We start from the raw sequence: 22,774 nt of genomic DNA, 5'->3' as shown, positions 1-22,774 counted from the left end.
ATTATACAGAAGAAGAAACCAAGGCTTAGTTGATCCAATAAATCGGCTGAGTTGCTAGTAAGAGTGTGCTCTTTTCAAAATAGTAAAGATAATGCTGGCAAAAACGAAAGGCATTGTTAAGCAAAAATATACCATGATAGTTCTAGATTTAAGCACTGATACAACCATTCTATTTTACATGGATTCCTATGGGAAAATGAGGTTGGCATCATACAAGTTACAAGTGATATCTCAAAAGTATTTTTTATTAATCATAGTCATTCTATACCTTCTCATCGGGTAATAGTAACTTACCTAGAACTCTCTAATATTACAATATTCTTATTTGGGGATATACTTTCTGTTTTAACTCCTACTGGAAATGGGTTATGAGTAATTCTTTTTTCTTTTTTTAAAACAGATTGCGAAAGAATCTGAAATCATTCATCATTGTTCATCCATCTTGGTTCATCAGAACAATCCTTGCAGTGACACGGCCTTTTATAAGGTATGTTGTTACAGAAAAAGTAAAAGTACGACTAGTAGTTTTCCAAAATACGTTACTTATAAACAAAAATTCATGAACTGAGAGAGTATTTAGGAAGACATATTTTGCCTCTGGCTTTCCTGGAAAGATATTTTGGACAATCTAGCAAGAAATCCTAAGTAAGAGTGAGCATTATTTTATAATGACTATTTTTCCCCATTTTTTACAAAACGTGAACTCTGTATTGCTTGCTATAACACAGAAAATGAGGTGGTGGGATTTCCATGCCACATTACAGAAGGGTAGATAATACTTTTAATGTGATATGGTATTTTGTAGAGAATAGAAAAGGCAGCATAATACAACAATGGAAAATAAAGACAAACCAAGGACAGAATCAGGAGCAATGACTATCCTAATTCTTCTTCTTCTGAGCAAATATCATGTAGGCCACCAAACTTAGGTTTTAGAGAGGCTGGGCAGTCAGTTTGAGAGCTTTTTTTGATTGCCCATGAGGATTCTTGGTTTCAATTCAGTTTCAAGTCAGTGAATATTTATTCACCGTCTATGTTGTGTTCGATACCATATAACCTTACGTTTTGGGGAAGCAAAGAAAAATAACACATGCCTCATAATGTAGTAAGACTTGGAACAGTTAAATGAAAGGGACAGTATGTATTTCCTAGCAAACTTCCAAATAAAATACAGTCTTACCCAACATCCGGATGCAGATTAGATAAATTGAAAGTTTTCTGTTTCAAAGTTACTAATGAATCTTTTTTTTCTTTTTTGCCATTTTATTTTATTTATTTATTTATTTATTTATTTATTTATTTATTTATTTATTTATTTATTTTAATTACTAATGAATTTCTAAGAAACATTCTGGTCACTTCTGGAAGAAAAAAGAAAACAACTAAAAGTTAAAAACCTTTATTTTTCACATAGCGTTTCCTGTGCCTTCCGCATCTATCCTTTTGTGTTCAGTGTGCACTTACATAGATGCAGCATTTCCATCTCCTACTTCCTACAGTTGAGTAGCATCATTCAACCTAGTTTTCCTCTGGCAAAGTTTAGTTCTTTACCATACTGTGTTCAATTGCTTTAAAAAATAATATGAAATATTTAAGGTATACAAAAAGTCACTAATTTTTTTTTTAAAAGATTTTATTTATTCATTTGAGACACAGAGATACAGAGAGAGAGAGAGAGAGCATGAGCAGGGAGAGAGGCAGAGGGAGAGGGAGAAGCAGGCTCTCTGCTGAGCCGGGAGCCCCATGTGGGGCTCGATCCCAGCACCCTGGGATCATGACCTGAGCCTAAGGCAGAAGCTTAACCATCTGAGCCACCCAGGCGCCCCAGTCACTTATTTTAATAATAGAAAATGCTTTGATAGGAGAGTAGGAATCAATGCACACTGAAGAGCTTATAAAAAGTTTAATGGTGGATGCCTGGCTGGCTCAGGTGGTAGAGCATGTAACTCTTGATCTTGGGATTGTAAGTTCAAGCCCCACATTGGACATACAGGTTACTTAAAAATAAAAAAAAATTTTTTTTAAGTTTAATGGGTAAAAAAAGTAAACATTAGTGTTCATATTCATTCACTGATGTCTGTTTAATAGTTTGGGTGTTATAATTATAAAACAAATACGTTTCTTGATAAATAACCAAATATTTGTTACCGTAAAAATACTGAAAAATAATTACAATCCAACATTATTTATTTATTTATTTATTTTAAAGATTTTATTTATTTATTTGACAGAGAGAGACACAGCGAGAGAAGGAACACAAGCAGGGGGAGTGGGAGAAGCAGGCTTCCCGCTGAGCAGGGAGCCCAATGTGGGACTCGATCCCAGGACCCTGGGATCATGACCTGAGCCGAAGGCAGACGCTTAACGACTGAGCCACCCAGGGGCCCCCCAACATTATTTATTGAAGGGAGCTTCAAGGCAATAAGTCCAGCAATAATTATAAAATTATAGCAAATAGTCTTGTGGTAAATTACAGAAAACAATGGCTTACATTTATTGGGTATTTACAGGCATTATTTCATTTACTTGCAATGACAGTGCTCTGAAGGAGGTCCTGTTTACTGTTTCCCTTATAAAGGAAAAGTCCCTGAGGTTCAGGGAGGTCAGATAAATTGTCTACAGCAAGAGCCAGCAAACCCGTTCTGTGAGGGATCAAATGGTATATATTTTAGATTGTGTGGGCCATCTGGTCTCAGTCACAGCTGCTCAGCTCTGCCATGCTAGGTCGAAAGCGGTCATAGACAGCATGTGGATGAGTAAGCATGGCTGTCTTCCAATCAAACTTGATATAGGAACACTGAAATTGAATTTCTTACAAATTTTTACATGCCATAAGATAGTCTTGTTTTGATATTTTTTCAAATATTTTTTAAAAATGTAAAAACCATTCGGTAGCTGGAGGGCTGTAAAACACAGCGAGCTAGCTTTGGCCCATGGGCTGTATTTGCCAACCCCAGGTCTAATGTAATATAGTCAATGAGTGATAGACTCAGGCTTTGAACCCAATTATCTGCCTCACTGTAAAGAAAACACATTTCAAGCACTTAAACATTGTATCCTACAGTCTCATCCTGGGAGACCCTCTTTGAAGATTCCCCTGTCAATCAGTCTGTATCAGCATAACCAATTTTCTTTTTTTTTTTTTTTAAAGATTTTATTTATTCATTTGAAACAGAGAGAATGAGAGAGAGAGAGCACATGAGAGGGGGGAGGGTCAGAGGGAGAAGCAGGCTCCCCGCCGAGCAGGGAGCCCAATGCAGGACTCGATCCAGGGACTCCAGGATCATGACCTGAGCTGAAGGCAGTCACTTAACCAACTGAGCCACCCAGGCGCCCCCAGCGTAACCAATTTTCAGACCTGAAAAAAAGAGGTCACTAAAATGGATTCTAGGTCTTTTCCCTGCTAACGGGTAACTCCTATGATAGAGGTAGATGGGAAATTCCTTTTTTTTCCCAAATGTGAGGAGGAGATTGAGAGATTAATTAGCTCAGGTGCTGTCCTCAGAAAGCTCAGGGCCTGGCAGCTGACAAAGGCAGACAGGTAAGCAATTACAGTACAGGGTACCACTGAAGCAGTGTGGTGGCGACAACTCAGGGCACAGGTGAGGCTGGGGTGACGGGGACAGTAAAGGCTGAGAGTCTGCGTCAAGAGAGGCATTCCAGAAGAATGAGCCATCAAGGTGAGTTTTGCGGAACCGACAGGACTGGTTAGCTGAAACCAGGTAGAAACAGCAGGTACAAACACACCAAGAAGGAGACAATATGGCGTGCTCGGAGAACGTACATGCTAGTGAACATAAAACCCTGGAGCTGGAGGCTTCCCCCGCCCCCCATTCCATCTTTTATCAAAACCTGAATTTAGCTCAGAAAGTCCAGGGGAAGGAAGAGGCCTCACGTAGCACACTTATCACTGGTGGTGTGTGTTCACCCACGACTTATCAGGAGGCCTACAGGTGACTGTGTGAAGACAAAAGCAGTGGCCCAGGGTCAAACAGCAAGTACAACGTGAAAGATAAATAGAGAGAGAAACGACCCTGCAGATGCTTCCTTCTAGAATGCCCCATAGTTGAACAGGAGGCAGACAGCTCAGCATGGTCAGTAGACTGGGGGAGGTCTTTTCATGGGGAACTCTTCGGAAAGTTCAGTCAGTTCTTGGTCAAGTTCCCTTTCAAGTAGAATGATGAATTTTAAAAATTAGTTTGCAACAATACACAAATGCCTTCTTCTTACAAAACATCCAATCATTAAGGACAAGACCAAGTTTTTCCTTCAACAACTTCCAGTTCCTGTCCCTCACTCCCTTCCCAGAGGCAAATTCCTTGATCATTTTCAGTGGTATTTCATGTTGTTTTCTGTACATGTACATACATCTAACATGACAATGTTTAGATGAAAGCTATTTGTAATTCAGATTCAGTTACCAGAACATGTTTTTGAACATTGGAGCATCTGGAATGAACTCTCCGGCTAAAACTTAAAATTAGAAGAAAAAAAACTAAAAAAAAAAATATTTAAGCTAAAACCTTAAGAGGTAAACAAGTTTACATATACTTTAAAAATAACTCAACCTTGGTAAATTCTGAAAGAACTAATGACAAGATTTTTGTTTGGTAAAAACAAATAAACAAGCAAACAAAGCCAAACAAACCATAAACCAATGACTATGGAGAGTGGCAGGAACCACCGGGCAACATGGCATGTGTGGTCGAGAGTGTAGACTCTGGGTGGGGGGATGGGTGAAATCAGTGATGGGGGTAAGGACTGCAGGTGTTGTGATGAACACCGGGTGATGTATGGAGGTGTGAATCACTATATAGTACACCTGAAATGAATATAACACTGTAGGTTAATGAACTGGAATTATAAAAAAACTTAAAAAAAAAAAAGAGTGTAGACTCTAGTCAAACTGCCCGGGTTTGAATCCAGCCTCTACCACTTACTGAAGGTGAGACCGTGGGCAAATCCTTAACTCCCTGTGTCTCGAGTTTCCTTATCTTTAAGTAGAGAATAATGGGATGCCTGGCTGGCTCAGTCAGTAGAGCATGCGACTCTTGATCTCGAGATTGTGAATTTGAGCCCCATGTGTTGCATAGAGTTTACTTAAAATAAATTAAAAAAAAAAAAAAAAAAAAGACCACTAGGAGCGTCTTTTTTTTTTTTAATATTTTATTTATTTATTCATTTGAGAGAGCAAGAATGAGAGAGAGAGAGAGAGAAAGCACATGAGAGGGGGGAGGGTCAGAGGGAGAAGCAGACTCCTTGCTGAGCAGGGAGCCCGATGCGGGACTCGATTCCGGGACTCCAGGATCATGACCTGAGCCGAAGGCAGTCGCTTAACCAGCTGAGCCACCCAGGCGCCCCTAGGAGCATCTTTTTAAAAGAAAGAGAATAGCACCTACTTTATTAGGCTGTGGAAGAAATAAGTGAGTTAATAAATATAAACCACTTAAAACAATATCTGGCATGTTGTAACTACTCAAATATATAGCCTTTCTTTTTAGTAAGTGCTGGGCCAAGGTGTTGCATTTTTCAGGATTTTCAAGAGGCAACAGCCTTAGGAGGGATGAAGTAGCCACTAATGATATCTTTTTTCTTTTCTTTTTTTTTTTAGTTCAAAATTCAGCAGTAAAATTAAATATGTCAATAGCTTATCAGAACTCAGTGGGCTGATCCCAATGGATTGCATCCATATTCCAGAGAGCATCATCAAGTAAGTCTGGATGGTTTCCAAGGTTTGGTAAGAAATACTGCATGTTTGGAGAGGGAGGTTGGAAAAGAACTTATTTCTGGAATACTGGGGAAATGGCATTATCTTCTATTTAAAATGAATATTTAATATTTTCCAATAAATAGATATTTTCTCATAACCCATAGAGAACTGTTCTGTTCTTTCAGATCCTCTTTCACATAATCTTCTCTTGGGGTTATTGATTATTGCTCATTTCACCTTGAATTTTGCCACCATTTTGGGGACAGCATGAAGTTAACATTAATCAGTGAATCTGTCACCTGTGTCTCCCGCTCTCACACAAACAGCTGGGTCTGAGCATAGCTTTGCTTTCCATATTGCCTTATAGAAAAGAACTTACCTGCATGACCCTGGGAAAAGACGGGGTCGGGGGGGACTACCTTTTCTCTGTTTTCTTCTACATCCTTTTTCATACGGTTCCCTTCAGGTGAAAGGTAAGGTGGGTGGTAGGTGGCATGGTTAGGGATGACCCCCTTCCTCAGGACAGGGTAATGGAGCCACAGCCTGTGAAAACGGAGCATGGAGACTGAAGGTCGCTGGATCATGCTGCGAAAATAATGAGTAACAGTTAACACCGACCACTTGGAGCTGAGACTTAAAAATATGGATACTGACAAATGAACCCTCCTGCTTGGTTCACTGTTGCAAAGAACCATTGTTTTGTGGTTTGTGTGGATCGTGCTTTTCTTCCACTGTGTCTGATTCACTCATTTTTTTATTTGATTAAAAATGGGAGGAATTTAACCATTAGCTCAAAGAGAACAGACAAGGATAACTGCCCCTCCCCCCCGCCCCATCCCTTCCTCCATAAGACGGATAGCAAAATGGATCTCCCAATTTGCACTCCAAAAAAGAGTCCCTTTACTAAAAAAAATAATAATAATAAATAAATATTTTAAAAAAGGAAAAGAAACAGGAAGGAAAGGACTCACGTTTAGTGGCAATACTTTGTCGGGGATAGACGTGCTTATTTATATCGTGTGTTTAATCTCCACAGTAAACCCCCATCTGCAGATCAGGGAAGCTAATAATAAAGAAAAGTGGGCGCCTGGGTGGCTCAGTTGGTTAAGCGACTGCCTTCGGCTCAGGTCATGATCCTGGGGTCCCTGGATCGAGTCCCGCATCGGGCTCCCTGCTCGGCGGGGAGCCTGCTTCTCCCTCTGACCCTCCCCCCTCTCATGTGCTCTCTCTCTCTCTCATTCTCTCTGTCTCAAATAAATAAATAAAATCTTTAAAAAAAAATAAAAATAAAGAAAAGTTACTTATGCAAAGTGTAAGTAGGAGCAAGGATGAGATGGAACTAGAATTCAGATCCAGGTCAGCCTGGCACCAGAATTCCCATCCCCTTTTCTAGTAGTTTCCTTGACCTCCCTTAAAGTATCTATCTGAAGTCAAAGCTCAGGAGCAGCTGCATTTGGTTTTCCTTGTGCTGATACGAGGTGAACACAGGATAGTGATTTGGCTCAGAACTGCCAGTTGGCTCAGCCGAATCAAGCAGTGTTTCTATAATTCTAACTATGGCTTTGATCCTCATTAGCTTATGGGGCTCCCACACCCAGCATACCTCACAGCTCTATCCTGCTGCCTCAGGAAAGTGCATCCCCATCTCCAGAGCTACTCCTACTCTTTAAATAAAAAAAGTAACTGGAGGGGCACCTGGGTGGCTCAGTCGGTTAAGTGTCAGACTCTTGATCTCAGTTCAGGTCTTGATCTCAGGGTCATGAGAAAAAAAAAAGTGACTGGAGCACCCACTTCTTATAATGCTGTCTCATTTGCAAAAGATGACAAGGACATTCTCTCTTGAAAGGGAAATGGCCACTTTCTAGGCAATAGAGTAATGCTTCCATGGTGTGGCAGTTGGAAAAAAAGAAGGGAATGGGTGTTGGAAACTTAGCATTAGATTTGAATCTTCTTACCGTCCCCTGATGTCTCTAAGACTTCAGGCAACCTATTAAAACCTTCCATGTCTCAGCTGCAGCATCCAGAAAATGGGACGTGTTGGGGGCAATTCACAGAAAGGTCCCGAAGATTGAATGAAAATGTACATAATGCCTTCAGGAAGCCTCCCGGCCTCAGTTGGCAATCCAGAATGTTATTTATTATACTGATGTTGCTTTTAGGGACTAACATATGGGACCATTTAAATGAGAAGTTAAATATGTCCAGGGCACTTTTCATTCATCAACACCCATCATTTTTCAAAGGCTCCCATTCAGGAGAAGTTTCTTCGGAAGGAAGGGTTCCATTTGGAAGAAATTGACAACCATCTATGTCCTCCCCGTGTGTCCATGTTTTCTCCTGTCCTGTGCAACGCGTCTTCTCTGAATGTCCTTTCTGTCACTCCTGTTCCTGGCCCCCATTGTCTCATTTTCATGTTACGGCATTTTCAAATTGATACGAGCCATAGCCCCTTCCTGTTACTCAATGACATTCGGAGAGTTCGGTCTCGGCCAGTCCCAAGGCCAGTATTCAGCTGGGATGGAGCCTGTCATCAAAGGGCTTACATGAAAGAAAAACTTGTCCAATCTGGAATCAGATTTTTAATCATTGATTACAGTCAATTCTTGTTATTTGTGGCAGTAATGTTCTAGAACCCTGACTGGTAAATACTGAACCGTTGTTCCTAGGGGAAATACAGGGCTAAGTTCCTGCAAGCATCTGGTTAATTTTCATTCGCCAGTTAATACATAACCTTGTTCTCTGTGTGTTTCTGTTTAAAGACACCTTATCTGATGTATACTGTTGACTCACTAACATTGAATTCACGACCAATGGCACCATAACTCCTGCCTAAACAAAGCTGCAATAACACACATATATTCTCCGTAAGGCACATCACAGGCTTCTCGTGCTTAGGAACGCCAGCCCCCATGGAAGCACTATGCCTAGGGGCCATTTTAAATGGTGAAATCACCAATGAAAAGCACAAACCAGGGAAACATGGCACTAAATAGACTGCAAGTAAGACGCCTGTTGACAGCACAAAAGGTAAAACAAGGAGGCAGAGCCTTGTTTTTTCGACCTCAGCTGGGAACGTGCACATCAGGTGACTCAAATTTTTTGCCACTCAGTGAAAGTCAGCAAGTGACCACGAAAGTGCCACGGGTATTGATCCTGGGGTTATAGGTAAAGGTTTAATAAATAGGCAAATTCGCAAACACAGATTCTGCAAATAATGAGGATTGGCTGTATATCATTACGAATTCTAAACCATTGATTATGTCAAATGAAAAATAAGTTTTCTCCCAAAAGGCAATTTGATTATTCTTGGGGCGGGTGAGGGGGGGGTAGGCTTTTGATCTCATGTTTTGACTGTTCTTTAAACCACATACCTGTCATTTTCTCCATCTGTTTGCTCGTTTTCCTCATTGCATTCATTTTTTATCTTGTAAGGTACGATGAAGAGAGATCTTATAAGAGAAGTGTGAGGTAAAATCTCCCGAGCTACAGTTCACGCTGGACCCTCTGTGTGTGTGCACCAATGTCTTACTTGTGGGTGACCTCAACATGCTACCAGAGCACGAGGTCATTCTGTCAGCCCCTTGTAGTCTGCCATTCCGGGTCTTTGTCTTGTGTGTAAAGCTGTTGAGGTCAGCCTAATCTGCAACCAAAACCCACTCAACCAGATACACCCTTGACTTGGCCCAGGCTGCAAGCTAGCTCTAACCGAACCCAACAGACTGATGTGGATGTTTTGGCTTTATTCAGCCCGCATGTTTCTGATCTCCTTGCAACTTGTATATCCACCTTTATGAAGGAATTTGCAAAGTAAACATACAGAAACACCAAATGGGACAAAATGGCACCATGTCTAATCGAAGGAGCATGTCTCGATGCTCCAAAGGATGATTTCTAAAAGCACATATGGTCCACTTATGTTTGGCTCCGCTTTGCTGGGTGACTCTCTCACGCTGTGCTTGCTTCTTTTTTGTTTCTTTTCTACACTGATAATTTTTGCTCATGCAGACTGGATGAAGAACTGAGGGAAGCATCAGAAGCAGCTAAGTAAGACTTGGTTTTCATTCAGCGGCTGGTGTGATGTTGGCTTGCACTGCAGGAATGAATTGGGACGACCTGCATGCCTGGTGTTTTATTCTTGCATCCCAGTAATAATGCTGCACTTGAAATGTTCCCTTTGTCCCACGATAGATGCAATTTCTGGTATCCGTACTACAGTCTATTTATACAACCTGTGATCTTGGTTATCTTAAGGAACGCATTTGTTACTGTGGTTTCATTTTTTTTTTTTTTTTAACGTACATGCAGTTTTTGGCTCCACAGCCCAGGAATACATCACAGACATTGCCACATAGCATAACATCCTCATGATTGTTAGATATTTTGAGACAGCGGAAGCTCACTAATTCATACTAATTCAAAGCTCACTAATTCGAAATGATGACATGTCGAAATTTGGAATATTTTTGAGAACCCGTTTTGTGACTTTCCAAGATTTTTTTACGCATGTTATTTAGTGACTTGGAAATATTGCTTGACAAAATAATGCTTCTGAGCTATTTGGATGAATAGAAAAAGAATCATTACTCACTATTATTAAAGTATAATTTTCAAAAAAGCAGAATCTTAACTTTAATGCAACTATGAAATGAATACATGCCAATGATTTTATTCAACTAATTATTCAATGAAGGAACTGGTGAAGTGTTAAAACCAGTTCAAAGAACGTTTGCAAAGCTAGATTTCATTGGGTGATTTATCAAGGAATGTTAGGATAAGATTATTGGTTTAGATACAAAATGAATCAGTGTCCCATAGGGCAATAAACTGTAACCTAGGATTATCTTTTCCACTGGACAGAAATTATTTGCATCTCTGTTTGACAAAAATGTACAAGTAACCTCTGGCCCTGAAGGGTTGTAAAATAGCCCATCAACAGAAAGTCAACTCAGCATTGCTTTGAAAGAAAATCCAGTAATTTCCTTTTATTTCCAAGTCCAAAAACTAATTTTTCTGACATTATGCATTAAATGTAGACAAGTACTATTTGGAATGTTTACTATATTAAAGTTTCTTCTCCATTTTAAGTGTTGCTTACACTGTTAATTTCTATAACTAGTTCCCATTTTAGTAGATATCGCAAAAACAGAAACCTGGGCAATGTCCAAACAGCTACAAATTCTGAATAAATAAGGTTTTATTTTCTATATAAGTGTAAATGCCCATTCCTCTTGAGAACAATCCATTGAGATATTTTTCTTTCCTACAGCACACTTTTATTGCAGATATCTATAGAATTATTTGCCTATAGAATGGATCTTTTGGGTTAAAATTTGAGGAAAAGGGCCACCTGGCTGGCTCAGTTGGAAGTGCATCTCAGGGTTATGAGTTCAAACCCCACAGTGGGCATAGAGCTCACTTAAAAAAAAAAGAGAGATACTGAAATTAATTAATTAATTAATTGAAGGAAAGATATTTGCCTTAGAAACATTGACATAAGTGTAGTTTCGTGTTACAATATTCCTTTTAGTTTTCTTTCAAGATAACTGACACCCGCTTACACTAACAATACTCAAAACAGTACTTGGATTTCTACTCTAACAGAATCTTCTTAGTCTCTGACCCAACTGTTACAAACCAGAAGTTGGAAAAGAAAGGAAGACATTAGGAACCAAGGAACCAGATGTTGGCGTAATGCGCCCTGTTAGCATTTATTTGCACTCAATTTGCATGGTGTCATGAGATTCTGCAGAGACAGAAAGAGCAATCAGTTTCTCTTTCAGATTTTTTTTTTAGGATGATAACATTTATAAAATTAAAGAGCTGTTTTCAAAACAAAAGATTGAGGGGAGGGAAGTCAATAATTTTCCAGTCAAACCCCTTGTAAAGTCCTACTGCCATGTTCTTTCATTAGTACCATGCAGTCTTGCCTCCTTCAGTAGAATTTTCCCTCCCTCCATATTTCTGCCCTTCCTGCTTAGCTGCCTAGTGAAACAGTTATCACTTTGGGTTTCTTGTGTAGCTTTCTCTTCTGTCCTCTCCGATCTTTCCCTCTCTTCTCTTCCCCACCCCCACACACTCCTTCCCCGGGTATCCACATGGTCTCAGGTGGTCCTGAGATGACTTGATCTCCTTCCTGGCAGAAGCACCAAGCATGCCTAGTACATAATAGATGCTCCGTAAATTTCCACTGCATAAACTGACGAATGTGCATAAAATTACGTTCATCATCATGGAGCAGGGGTTCTCAGACTTCGCTGAGCAGCAGAATCCCTGGGGCACTTGCTCCAACACAGTGTCCTGGGACTCAGCTCAGAGCTTCTGAGTCAGCAGGTCTGAGAATCTGTAATTTTAACCCATTCCGGTGATGCCGATGCTGCCCATCTGAGGACCACGGTCCGAGAATCCCCACCTTAATGTAAATGCCTGAACAAAAATAACTAGATTTGTCTTAGGAGTCGATGCTCTTGCTTTGGGTTCAGTGGGTAAGCTACCTGTCTGAATTCCCCTCCAACTGATCCTCCTTCTTTTGATGGTGACATTACATGTGTGAGGACTTGAAATGTATTTGCACATTTCAAAATGTAAGGGGGCAAGAACTTTGTTGACCCCACAGATGACTTCAGTACCCCTAAATCCTGCCATTTCAGCATACTAACTACATCTCCTTAACTACCTTTTGGCCTCTGAAGTGGCTCCCAATCCTTGGACAGACTGTACATGATGATTTGGGGTTCAGAAAACATGGTCACTGCAGACATACGGTTAGGTTCTAGAAGCCAGATAACCCAGGTTCTTTCTATTAACAGACACACCCTGTCCTTCCACATGACCTCTATTTAAAAGCTTCAGGCTGATTCTAACCAAAGGCAAACATCTACCTTGTCAGGGAACAAAACCCATCTTTCTTTTGTTTTGCTTCATTTTCAAACATTCACCTTTTCCCCATGTACTCACACACCACCTCTTAACTGGCTTTCAGAAGGTGATTTCTTCAGCCTGCCTTATGTTTTCCTTAAAACTTGATATCTATACAGGAAGGAAAATACGTGGGAAGGACTAGTGGGGTATAGAGGGCCATGCTTATTTTGAAAATGGTAAAGAATCCATCAGCTGCCTTTGGGGTGACAGTATTAAATGGATTGCAAATTGCTGTTTTCATTGTAAGGATTACGCAAAGTTAAAAAAAAAAAACAACAGAAAAGCTAAATTCAGAAGAATACCTTTTCTTGATTCCATTCCAGCTTTGCTAGGTTTTTCTAGCATACTCTTTAACACTTGCCTGACTGTCCTTGTTCACTCAAGTTGCCAAATATCCACCATAAAAATACCTGACCACCAGTGAGAAGGGTAGAGGGGGTGGAGGGGGTGGAGGGAAGCCTGCCCAGGGAGATCGCCTTTCACCATCTCAACAAAATGCTTAATGTGAATAACTGAACCTCTTATGTTCAAACAGATGTATTAGCTAATGAAATAATTCACATTATAAAAGAAACTCATTTAAAAAGATCATAGAGGGGCGCCTGGGGGCGGGGCTCAGTCAGTTGAACATCTGACTCTTGGTTTTGGCTCAGGTCATGATCTCATCCTGAGATCAAGCCCCGAGTCTGGCTCCGTGCTGAGCACGGAGTCGGGAGAGGTTCTTTCCCCCTCCCCCACCCACTCCCTCTGCTCCTTCCCCTGCTCGTGTGCTCTCGCTTTCTCTCTCCTCTCTCTCTCTCTCTCTCTCTCTCTCTCTCGTCTTTTTTAAAAACAAAAACGAAATAAAAAGATCATAAAATCTCTTTAAATAGTTTGTTTGCCAATAATAAAATATGACCAGAGGGGACAAAGTAAAAGTTGAAATGTCCTATTAATCAGAAATTAATATAAAACGTGAAAATTACTTACAGAGGAATCCCACCAATATGGATTATCAGAAGCAGCTAATAATACACCAAAGGCATAAACACGTTCATACATTGTAACAAAACTCATTTCATTATTTCATATAGTTACATTTTTCTTTCTGGACACATTCAGTTTAGGTTAATCTTAGGATTCACTCGATTACCCAAACACAGCTCAGCCAGCCGTATAGTAGTGAGTGTCCTATTATTTTTCTGAAACAAAGCTGACACTGGCATTTTTTCTTTTAGTGTCTAGGAAAATCCTCATTCTTGTGCAAAGTGAAAGTTAACTGTTCGTGTGCAAATAAAATTAGGCTCCTTGAGAGGGACTGTCCTTTGTGTATAAAGTATGTTATTTGGGTTCCAAATAAAAATTTGCAGTATCATGATTTCTGAATAAGGTAGATTGAAAAGTCAGGAAAAAGTAACAAGACCAGAAGAGACTACTGGAGCTGTTTGGAATTTCAGTCTTCCTTTTATGCTTTCAAATCATGGGCAGTTCCTACGTTTCAAAACTGATGGTAAAAGACTCAGGTGTAGCTTTGTTCCATATTAGCAATGATACAACATCAAACAGTTTAAAATGCCGTGTCTGTTGTGCTTACAAAGTGGTAACAGTGGAGAAAATGTTTACTTGCTTCCTATTTTGTTTCTCCTTGCACTCAGAACTAGCTGCCTTTACAATGATCCAGAAATGTCTTCCATGGAGAAGGAGTAAGAATTCACCATCCATAACACCTGTTTGGTTACTTGTAGCATTGTATGGCTGGGCTCTGAAAGAAAACAAAAATACATCAAGGATTGGGTAAACTCTGTTCAGATGTTCGGCTCTCAGGTTCTCTATTTCTCAAATCAGAACCGTAAAAGAGAAATGTGCCGGCTTCACACCGTCTCTTTGATGATCACTACTACAGTCCTTAAGGACAGCTTAAATCTACTTGGCATTCTATTTTCCGATCCAAAAATGGGCAGAAAATGAATAGTAGAGCCAGATGTAAGAGCATTTGGGCAGGAGGAATGCAACTCTGCTTTCTGAATTACATCATCTATTTTAATTAGTGAAAGTTGGCACTTCCATTTGAGCTTCGTATTTGGGCGGATGGGGGAGAAGAGGTCCTTGTTTTAAAAATTCCAAGAGGCAGTGGAGTCTGGATGGAACTTGAGGAATGAGCTAGTCCAGCTGGCCTCATCCTGTGAGAAATGGAAATCGAACACGTAGTTGAGTGCTCACCACGTGCCGGGTTCTATGTGAAAAGCCTCAGGCACAGTATCTGATTTTTATCCTCAGGATAAGCCTACGAGGTACATTTTACAGGTATGGAAAGAGTGAAGTAGAGAGATTAACTGACCAGTCCCACATTTTACAGTTGTAAAAATGTCCCAGAGCTGGGATTTGAGTCTGCAGTTCCGGGGCCAGTGGTTTTGAAATCAGAGAGAGGTGGTCATAATTCTGGAATGGGCGTGCAGCCTCTGATCTAACTTTGGTTAGACTCGAGGAGGACAACATTCGTTGCCTACGGGAACAGAGTTGTCCGTTTCAGGGACTAAAGTGTGGTCACCAACATGCTCTCCGAGGGAAACTGACCATCCAGCTGATGGCTCCTAATTTGATTTGCGTTGTGGAGAATGAAACGCAGTCCTTCCCGGGAATCCAGGAGGGGCAAAGATGGGACTTAAATGTGGCAGCTAGTGTCGTGTTTTGTTCTCTTTGGACCCCCTTTCCCTCGAGGTCCCAAGCCAGGATGGAAAATCATAGTGCAGCAGCTCTGTGGGGACTGCGATGACCTTACAGTTTAAGGAAGTTTATGGGCAAAAACCCCGGAGAGAAGGTCCCCACAAAAGAGTAAAGAACAAAGGCTGTACGGGGACCTTTGGAATCACACAGCTATTTTTCTGAAGGTTGCACCTGTCCCACGAACAATTGCTTCAGGCAAATTGCCACACAGAAGTTCTGCAAGGCCAAAACAGAGTCCCTTAGGCCACCTTCATTCTGCAAATTTCCCCTCCCTCGGCAAAGCAGCGCCCCCTAGAGCAGAGTCCTAGGCCCGCAGTTCGCGAGCTGCGCGGAGGGGTGGTCGCTCACTGGCCCCGGCTGCAACATCTGCGGGCTTACCCACTCCTTTGTCTGTCTTGTCTGTTTGACTCCTTGTTTGTACGTGGGGCTCATTGGGTTGGGGGGGGGGGGGAGAGCAGAGCACTGCTTTTTGTTTGGGTTCATTGCAGGGCTGGGCACGGGGGAGGGAGGGATGCTGCAAAGCTTAATGTTACTTCCCGCTTCTTAGAACATACTCTTCACCTCGCTTCCGTTTTCTTGAGCCTTGTCTTTCCCAAGCTCCTATCAGGCACCTGATCTCAGCACAAGAGACCCAGGCTGAGGGGCAAGAGTGGCCAAGAAGTTCTTATGCTGACTTCTAGCCCTGCATTTCTGGCTTTCATTAGTATAAGACTAAGGGGCTTCATTTACCTTTGTCTGGCTCCTGCGTGGAAGCATTTTACACCTTCTGTAGCGAGTATAGAATGGATAACCTGCAAAGGCTGTTTAAAGGAGTTCAATCAAGCCAAGATTCAAATGAAATGTGCCCCTCTCCTTTTCCTTAGAGAAAGAAGGGAAGTTATGCCTATCCCCCCATCTTCCTCCAGAAAACACAAGTTTGTATTTATCATTAAACAATATTGTCAGATACTTTGTTAGGAACCTCGTTTAACATATGTGAGAAGCCAAAATGGCCTGTAGTTTCTATGTCTCCCTGGAAAGTTGCTTATAGAAATCTCAGCCCACCTGCCCCGAGGGGAGGGATATTCCTTTTGTATTGTAATTCTGATTCAAGGTAAATTTTTCCCAAAAAGCATTCTATTTTAAGAAGTATCTCCAGGTGCTTGTCTCCTTCCAAGTTTGGATTTTATTTGTTCGTTCATGTCCTAAGATTTGTGTATGCTTTTAAAATATTTTCACATAAATAAAAAGTGTATCCAATCGAGGGGATGTGGTACTATTGGGAGAAACTTAAATTAGTAGCATTGCTGGTAGCTTCGTTGGCCCCACAGGACAACTGTTGTCTCAAAAATTAATCTTCAGTGTGGTTTCCTGTATTTACTTAAAAATCGTCCACTTTTGACTATCTCTGGCTTCTTCCATAAACTGTGTAAATAGGTTTTCGTGTTTCAGCTTTTTGTTTACCAAAAGTTGAAGGGATACATTTCTAAAACCCTGGAAGGTTTACCAGAAAGTCAGTGTAGGGGTGCCTGGCTGGCTCAGTTAGTGAAGGATGGGACGCTTGGTCTCAGGGTTGTGAGTTCGAGCCGCACATTAGATGTAGAGATGACTTAAAATCTTAAAAAAAAAAAAAAAAGTGAGAAATGAGGTGTTTCAGAATAGACATCCTGGTTATAGTGTTCTGTTTGTCTTCAGATTTTTATCCGGGCCCCTTTCAAAAGGACCCTGAGCTGCTACTAGTATTCTACTACAATTCAGGCTCCTCCTCCTCCTTACAATTGAAAACACTTGAGACTCAATCCCTAGCAAGACTTGAGAGAGGTAGGAGTAGTCTATTTTACAGATACAGACATAGACATTTAGGCAAGGTCGGTAACTCGGCCAAGGCCCCGAGCTAATAAGTGGTAGAATTGAGGGCATTTCAAAGGAAAGATATTTTTTACTCCTGTAAACTAGACGGGCAGGCAGCGTGGGCCCCCAGTGGTTTTATTTGCAAAGCTGCAGGAAGGAACCCCTCAGCTGCTACAGATCCCACAGCAAAGCACAGGAACCTGTGCGGCGTGTGGACAGAAGGGCCAGGAAGGCAGGTCTCAGCGAAATCCACAGATACTTCCCAAATTGCCTCTTTCAAATGGTGTTTTTCTTTGTTCATGGCTGACATTCTTCTTTTGAGCATCCTGGCTGGAGCTCTCTTCTCTGGTAGGTGCCAGGAAGTTCTGATAGGTTCAGTAAGTCGCAGTAGATGGTGGCCCAAGGAGATCTTTGAATTATTTTCTAGATAATTGGGAACCCATGAGACTTTCTTAAAAACAACCTTTCTTAGGTTGTAAGAATCCATCTCAGTCAGCTAGGCTAACCCATTTCAAACAAATTCTTTGGCTCTAGAAAGTGTTATGGTTTGGTTTTATTTTGGGTTTTTTGTTTTTGTTTTGGGGGTTTTGTTTTGCTATTGTTTCATTGTTGACCACTTTCTTGCTATGTAACACTTATCACATGTTACTTATTTCAGGCAGATCATGGATTTGCCCCACAAGAGAAGGCCATTTACTAGAAATAGGTAGATCCCTTATTCCCAAAATGCAATAATGTTCCTTAGTCCACTTCAGAAACGAGCCCTCACACACATCTGTTGCCTCCCTAGATCATTTCAAGAGGCGTAAAATGCTTCCAGAAACAGCTTTGTAAAAAATAAACAGATTCCACATTTTAGGGAAAACCTTGGCAACAAGGGGAGGGTTGTGACTTACCAGGTTTTTCTAGCATAAGAGATTTGCATGATTTATTGTCAGTAAGTCCTTTGAGGGAAAAAAGAACAAACACCTGCCACTCCGAATCATCACTAAATGTTTCATATTCAATTGCTCACATTTCTCATTGTTTTCTTCCCTTTTTTCCCTAAGTATTGACCTGAAGCTAAAAGGAAAGCCCTAGCTGGCCATGGCTGGAAGAAGATACTCTTCTGCTTCGTGATTCTGCTGAAGCCTACCTACCTGGAAGAGACAGGGCTGATTCTCCTTTTTTCCACTTTGCACTACCTGGTGCCATTCTAAATTTCTAAGGGGAAAAACAGTAAGGGAATTTGTTTACTCTTCACATATTTTATGAAATTGTGTGTATTTTCCTATTTTGCCAATTACGTGCCTCAAAGATTTCAGTTGAACCTTAGCAAGACAATAGGACCTTCCGTTTCAATATTCTGTTAGCCCTTGGTGCGGTGGTCTCCTCTCTTAGACTGGTGTTGACCGATCAGATACCTTCCGTCCACTCTTAATCATGAGTGGATCCGTTTCCAGAGATTGGCTGGATTTCTCCTTGGTGATCATTTTAGGCTTAAAACACCTGGGCTCAACGCTCCCCAGGCAAGTTGTGTCCCCCATGGAACTCTGCCTTTAAAACCCTCGGCTCGCTTAGCACAGCTGTAAACCAGACTCAGGTGTGAAGCCACCTTGGTTCTTGTCCCCGTGAATCGTCTCTAACGTCTCAGGGGGACCCAGGTTTTCTGATTCACCTCAGTTTTATTTTAGTTATCAAATCGGGCGTCGTGTTTTCTGTGAATTGGTCTTTTTAAAAATCGTTATTTCTCCGATGAATGTGGAGGACCTCCACGCTGAGAAACTTAAGGGTCGATGTCGGCGTTTTTTGGTAGCTCTCTGCGCTTCACGCCGTCAACTTCATTCAAAATGTTACTTTGTAAGTGCCAAGGACTCGGGTGTAAGGTGGCCCGCTCAGAAATTCATTATTTGGGAACCTTCATTTATCTCAATCTGCTTTCAATCACTTGGATCTGATCAGAGGTCTAACATGAAATAGGAGTGCGTGCTATCATTTGCAAAATTCCCCTGTGTAGTCTTCACATGCCCTTGAAAATGCCAACATGCTTTCAAATCTGCGGGCCTCTAGCAGAGGGGTTGGCAAAGCCGTGGGCAAATTTAGCACACCACCTGTTTTCACACAGCCTCCTCGTTAAGCATGGCTTTCACATTGGGGTCAAAAAACATCTTTTTAATATTTCACGAAACATGAAAATCCTGCAAATTTCAGTATCCGTAAATAAAGTTTTGTGGCAACAGGGCCATACGAATTGGTTCACAGACTCCCTGGGGCCACTTATAACAGCAGCTGCTGAACTGAACGGTGCCTGCAAAGCCTAAACTATTTACTCCCTTTATAGAAAGAGTTCACTGGGCCCTTCCTGCCCCAGTGCACCCATTCTCCCCCCTTCTCGCATTTAGGATTTGGATATTAGTTTCTGTAACAGAACGTATAAGTGAGCCTGCAAACTCATTTATTCTTTAAAAAGAACATGTTGGCCTCCGTACTCGGTAAAATAAATGACCTGCTGAAAAAGACAGGGAGTCCTCCGCACAAAAGCATGGCTCGGGGTTCGTTTACGTGACCCCAAGTGAAGCCTGCTTAGAAGGCTTTTGGCTGTTTAGGGGGGTTGCCGAGGTCCTGGACTTACTCTGAGGGCCGTTCTTACTCTCTGGTATCACCTGTTACTAATAAGCTAGCAACAGTAAAAATGTAGCGGAGGCCAGGGTTACACCATGGGCTTGGGGTGGTGGCTACATCCAGGAGAGCTTTCTGGGGCACTTGAGTCCTGGGTTTCAGGAGCTTTCAAACACCTTGAGGTAGACCTCTTTGTAGGGTGACTGGATGTGGCTGACCTCATTCGCTTCATGTCTGCCTCGCACCCACCTTCCAGACGTGTGCTCATACACACAGGTCCGTGCTCTTTCCTCCATAAGCCATACTTCACTGAGTTCCCCTCTGTGTCCCTTTCAAGAGAGCATCTTGCTGAACTGTGTTCTTTTGGGTCTCCTCCCTCCTAACATCTGTCTTATCCAATAGAAGAACCCCAGAACATATGCTCTCACTCCGCCCAGCTCCACCTTTGGAAGCCCAAATTATGCCTCTCCCAGAGCTCAGTGTTGACATAAGACCAGTGACCTAACATTTGGTAGGTTCCTCCATTGAGCACCGTTGTTCTGGTGCAGTTACTGACAACTGTCCCTTTTGCTCAGCTCTGTCCCATTTTGGAAAATGAATTAAGTGGGCCCCCTAACTACAGAAAGGAATGAAGAAATCAGGGCTGTGTTCATTTGGTGCAAACCTGAGGACACAGAGCTACTGATAGAGGGGTCTTGTTATATTCAACCGGACACAGCAACAGTGCCACCATTCACATTTTCCTTGAGCTTGTCTAGCCTGTTCATGGAAAACTACTCAGGTGGTATTCTGTTGGAAGCTTCATCTTCCCTCATGGAAATTATGAGCCTCTCTCCCAGTCACTGATTTTGTTTGGGCTGTTCTATGGGCTGCACCACTGTTCCGATAGGCATCTGCTATTTTATTATCTTAAAAAGACACATTAATTTAACTGCACGTGCTAGAGAAAAGCCACCCTGTAAATTCTGTCCAAGTAAATAGAATTCTAGAAGAATCCTGAAAAAATAATCCCTAAGCAGATAGGTAGACAGATGTAAACATTCACATCAGTAGCTATCTAGCTCTTGCATTCTGAGCATTCTTGCTTTGGTTCTGACTTCTGGGAACGGTTCTACACTTTTCCTGTACGTTTGTAGTTCAGGGAATCAAGGGGTCGTGGGGCAAACGTCTTGTTTTCCCAAGGTGGCAACCGTTCTTTGCTTAGCTCCTTGATTAAGAAAGAACATAAATCTACACAGAAAATACTATCAAGGAGTAAAAAAGTTTGTGTGAGGGCAATAGCTGGGTGTGGAGAAGATCCTGAAGTTCCTTATTGAAGTCATACAATGTTTTGTGGGGTTACCTTCTGAGATACACTCCAACATGTGTGAGGAAGTCACTACTCTAAGCTTTTGTGTTATTAAGAGGTCATTTTAAGTATCCGGTTACGGCACTATGTTTGCGCCTCATCTAATCACAATGCCTCGGTAGTTTGCTCCCTTAGAAACATTTAGACATGCACAGACTAATCTTTTATATATTTGAAAGTTTTTCTACCATGTATTGGATTGCTCAGAATCAAGTATTAGACTCTGTTTTGGTAAATAAATAATTTCTCCCTAAATAACGTGGATTAATAATATAAAGATATGTAACACCACCATATAAAAAAAAATATATATATATATAGCCTCTCTGTATAATTCAGAAATAAAAATTGATTCCACAAGTCATGGGCTTTCTTTTCTCTGTGTCAGCGAGAGTCCTTCTCTAGCTTCACTTCTGCCGAAGACTTAAGTGGATGTCGGTCTAGCTTGGCACTTGGTACTTGAGGACAGAACTACCTTTGGCTTTTGTGGTTACTTGATTTTTGTCAATTTCTCCTTTCTCTGCCCTTTGCTGTTTGGGGGCATGTATTTAATTTAAAATCAAAATATAGTAAGTGGCATTTTATTTTTAGTTTTGGGTTTCCCCCACATACACACTTACACAGCCTTCAGGCAAAATCAGACTTGGGAATTAGCCCCTGTGCCTTTAAAAAAAAAATTAATAAACAGATCTGTGCCCCTGCCTCTCCAGAAGTGGTCGGAGTAATCAAAGGAGCAGCTGCTCTACAGGAAGTGAGACATTGCACGTTCTCACGATCTAGGAATGAGTCCTGGTGGATATTGCCCCCTACCCAGTGAAGGTAAGAAGGACAAGAGAAGACAGAGAAGTGATTATGGTCAAATGAAGGGCATGATGCTGCAAGGTTAACTATTCTATTCGTCTCCCCCTTTCCCTAACTATGGTAGTGGGAACTGGAGGCAGGCTAGGAGTCCAACACTAGGGAAGAGGATGGGTAGAAATGTGGTGAATATACTCTGTGGCATACTCTACAGCTGTTAGAAAGCAACAAACTACACGTCCATCAAGCCACACTTACAGGGTAGAGTGGAAAAAGAAAGAAAACCTCAATACAACTCAAAAATCTCAGTAGGGTCATTTATGTAACTTCTAAACCTATACATGCAGACACCAATGCTATGTATTATACAAGACTCATCCCTATGTAGGGATTTAGCACACTCGTTAGAGTACCGGGTGGTGCTAGGAGTGGGGATCCAGGATGAAGTTGGGAGCCTCATTAAAAAACAAAATCAAAAAGACTATGTTATGGGTTGAAGTTAAAAGCAAATAAAATAAAATGTTAAGCTTTCAGCCCCAGATCATAGAAAAGCTGTGTCAAGGCATGTCAAGGCGCATCAAGTCTCCCAAGGGACTGTTTCTTCCACAGCCTCTCTTGCAGTTGCACCGTCTCCCTGTGTGGGCAGTGACTGTGTGCTTGCCAAAAGCCACCCCAGGTTTCATCACCCTGGACTGTCACAGAGAGTTTAACTGAGCTGGGACCTTTGGGTTGTACATACCACTCCTCACCCTGCTGTGGGCTTTACAGAGCAAAGAGACTGCTTTGTGAGGCCAGTTTTCCTCCAGAGTTTCACTCACATTCACCCGAAATAAATCTCTTGGGCCAGGCAAAATTATTTCTTTTTGATC

General features: G+C 41.5%; 1 protein-coding gene across 7 annotated transcripts in view; it reads left to right on the top strand.

Moving 5' to 3' along the window:
• The window catches only part of PRUNE2 (prune homolog 2 with BCH domain), a 260,505-nt gene extending 239,036 nt beyond the window's left edge, over positions 1-21,469 (top strand). For 3 of the 7 annotated variants that reach the window (XM_064579599.1, XM_064579601.1, XM_064579602.1), the window contains 6 exons: positions 401-487; positions 5,612-5,710; positions 9,143-9,178; positions 9,716-9,754; positions 14,263-14,310; positions 18,211-21,469. In XM_064579599.1, coding sequence (XP_064435669.1) covers positions 401-487; positions 5,612-5,710; positions 9,143-9,178; positions 9,716-9,754; positions 14,263-14,310; positions 18,211-18,241 — 340 coding nt within the window. In that variant the 3' untranslated portion in view covers positions 18,242-21,469. The remainder of the gene's footprint in view (positions 1-400; positions 488-5,611; positions 5,711-9,142; positions 9,179-9,715; positions 9,755-14,262; positions 14,311-18,210) is intronic. The other 4 variants (XM_064579595.1, XM_064579596.1, XM_064579597.1 and 1 more) reach the window with 4 other exon arrangements.
• The last annotated feature ends 1,305 nt before the right edge of the window (positions 21,470-22,774 follow it).

Source organism: Mirounga angustirostris, unplaced genomic scaffold (genome assembly GCF_029215605.1).
Source record: "Mirounga angustirostris isolate CCGP_5_RB_7025 unplaced genomic scaffold, mMirAng1.0.hap1 SCAF_15, whole genome shotgun sequence".
Classification (NCBI taxonomy): domain Eukaryota; kingdom Metazoa; phylum Chordata; class Mammalia; order Carnivora; family Phocidae; genus Mirounga; species Mirounga angustirostris.
The sequence above is the reverse complement of the archived record's forward strand: the minus strand, read 5'-3'. Positions and strand labels throughout refer to the sequence as shown.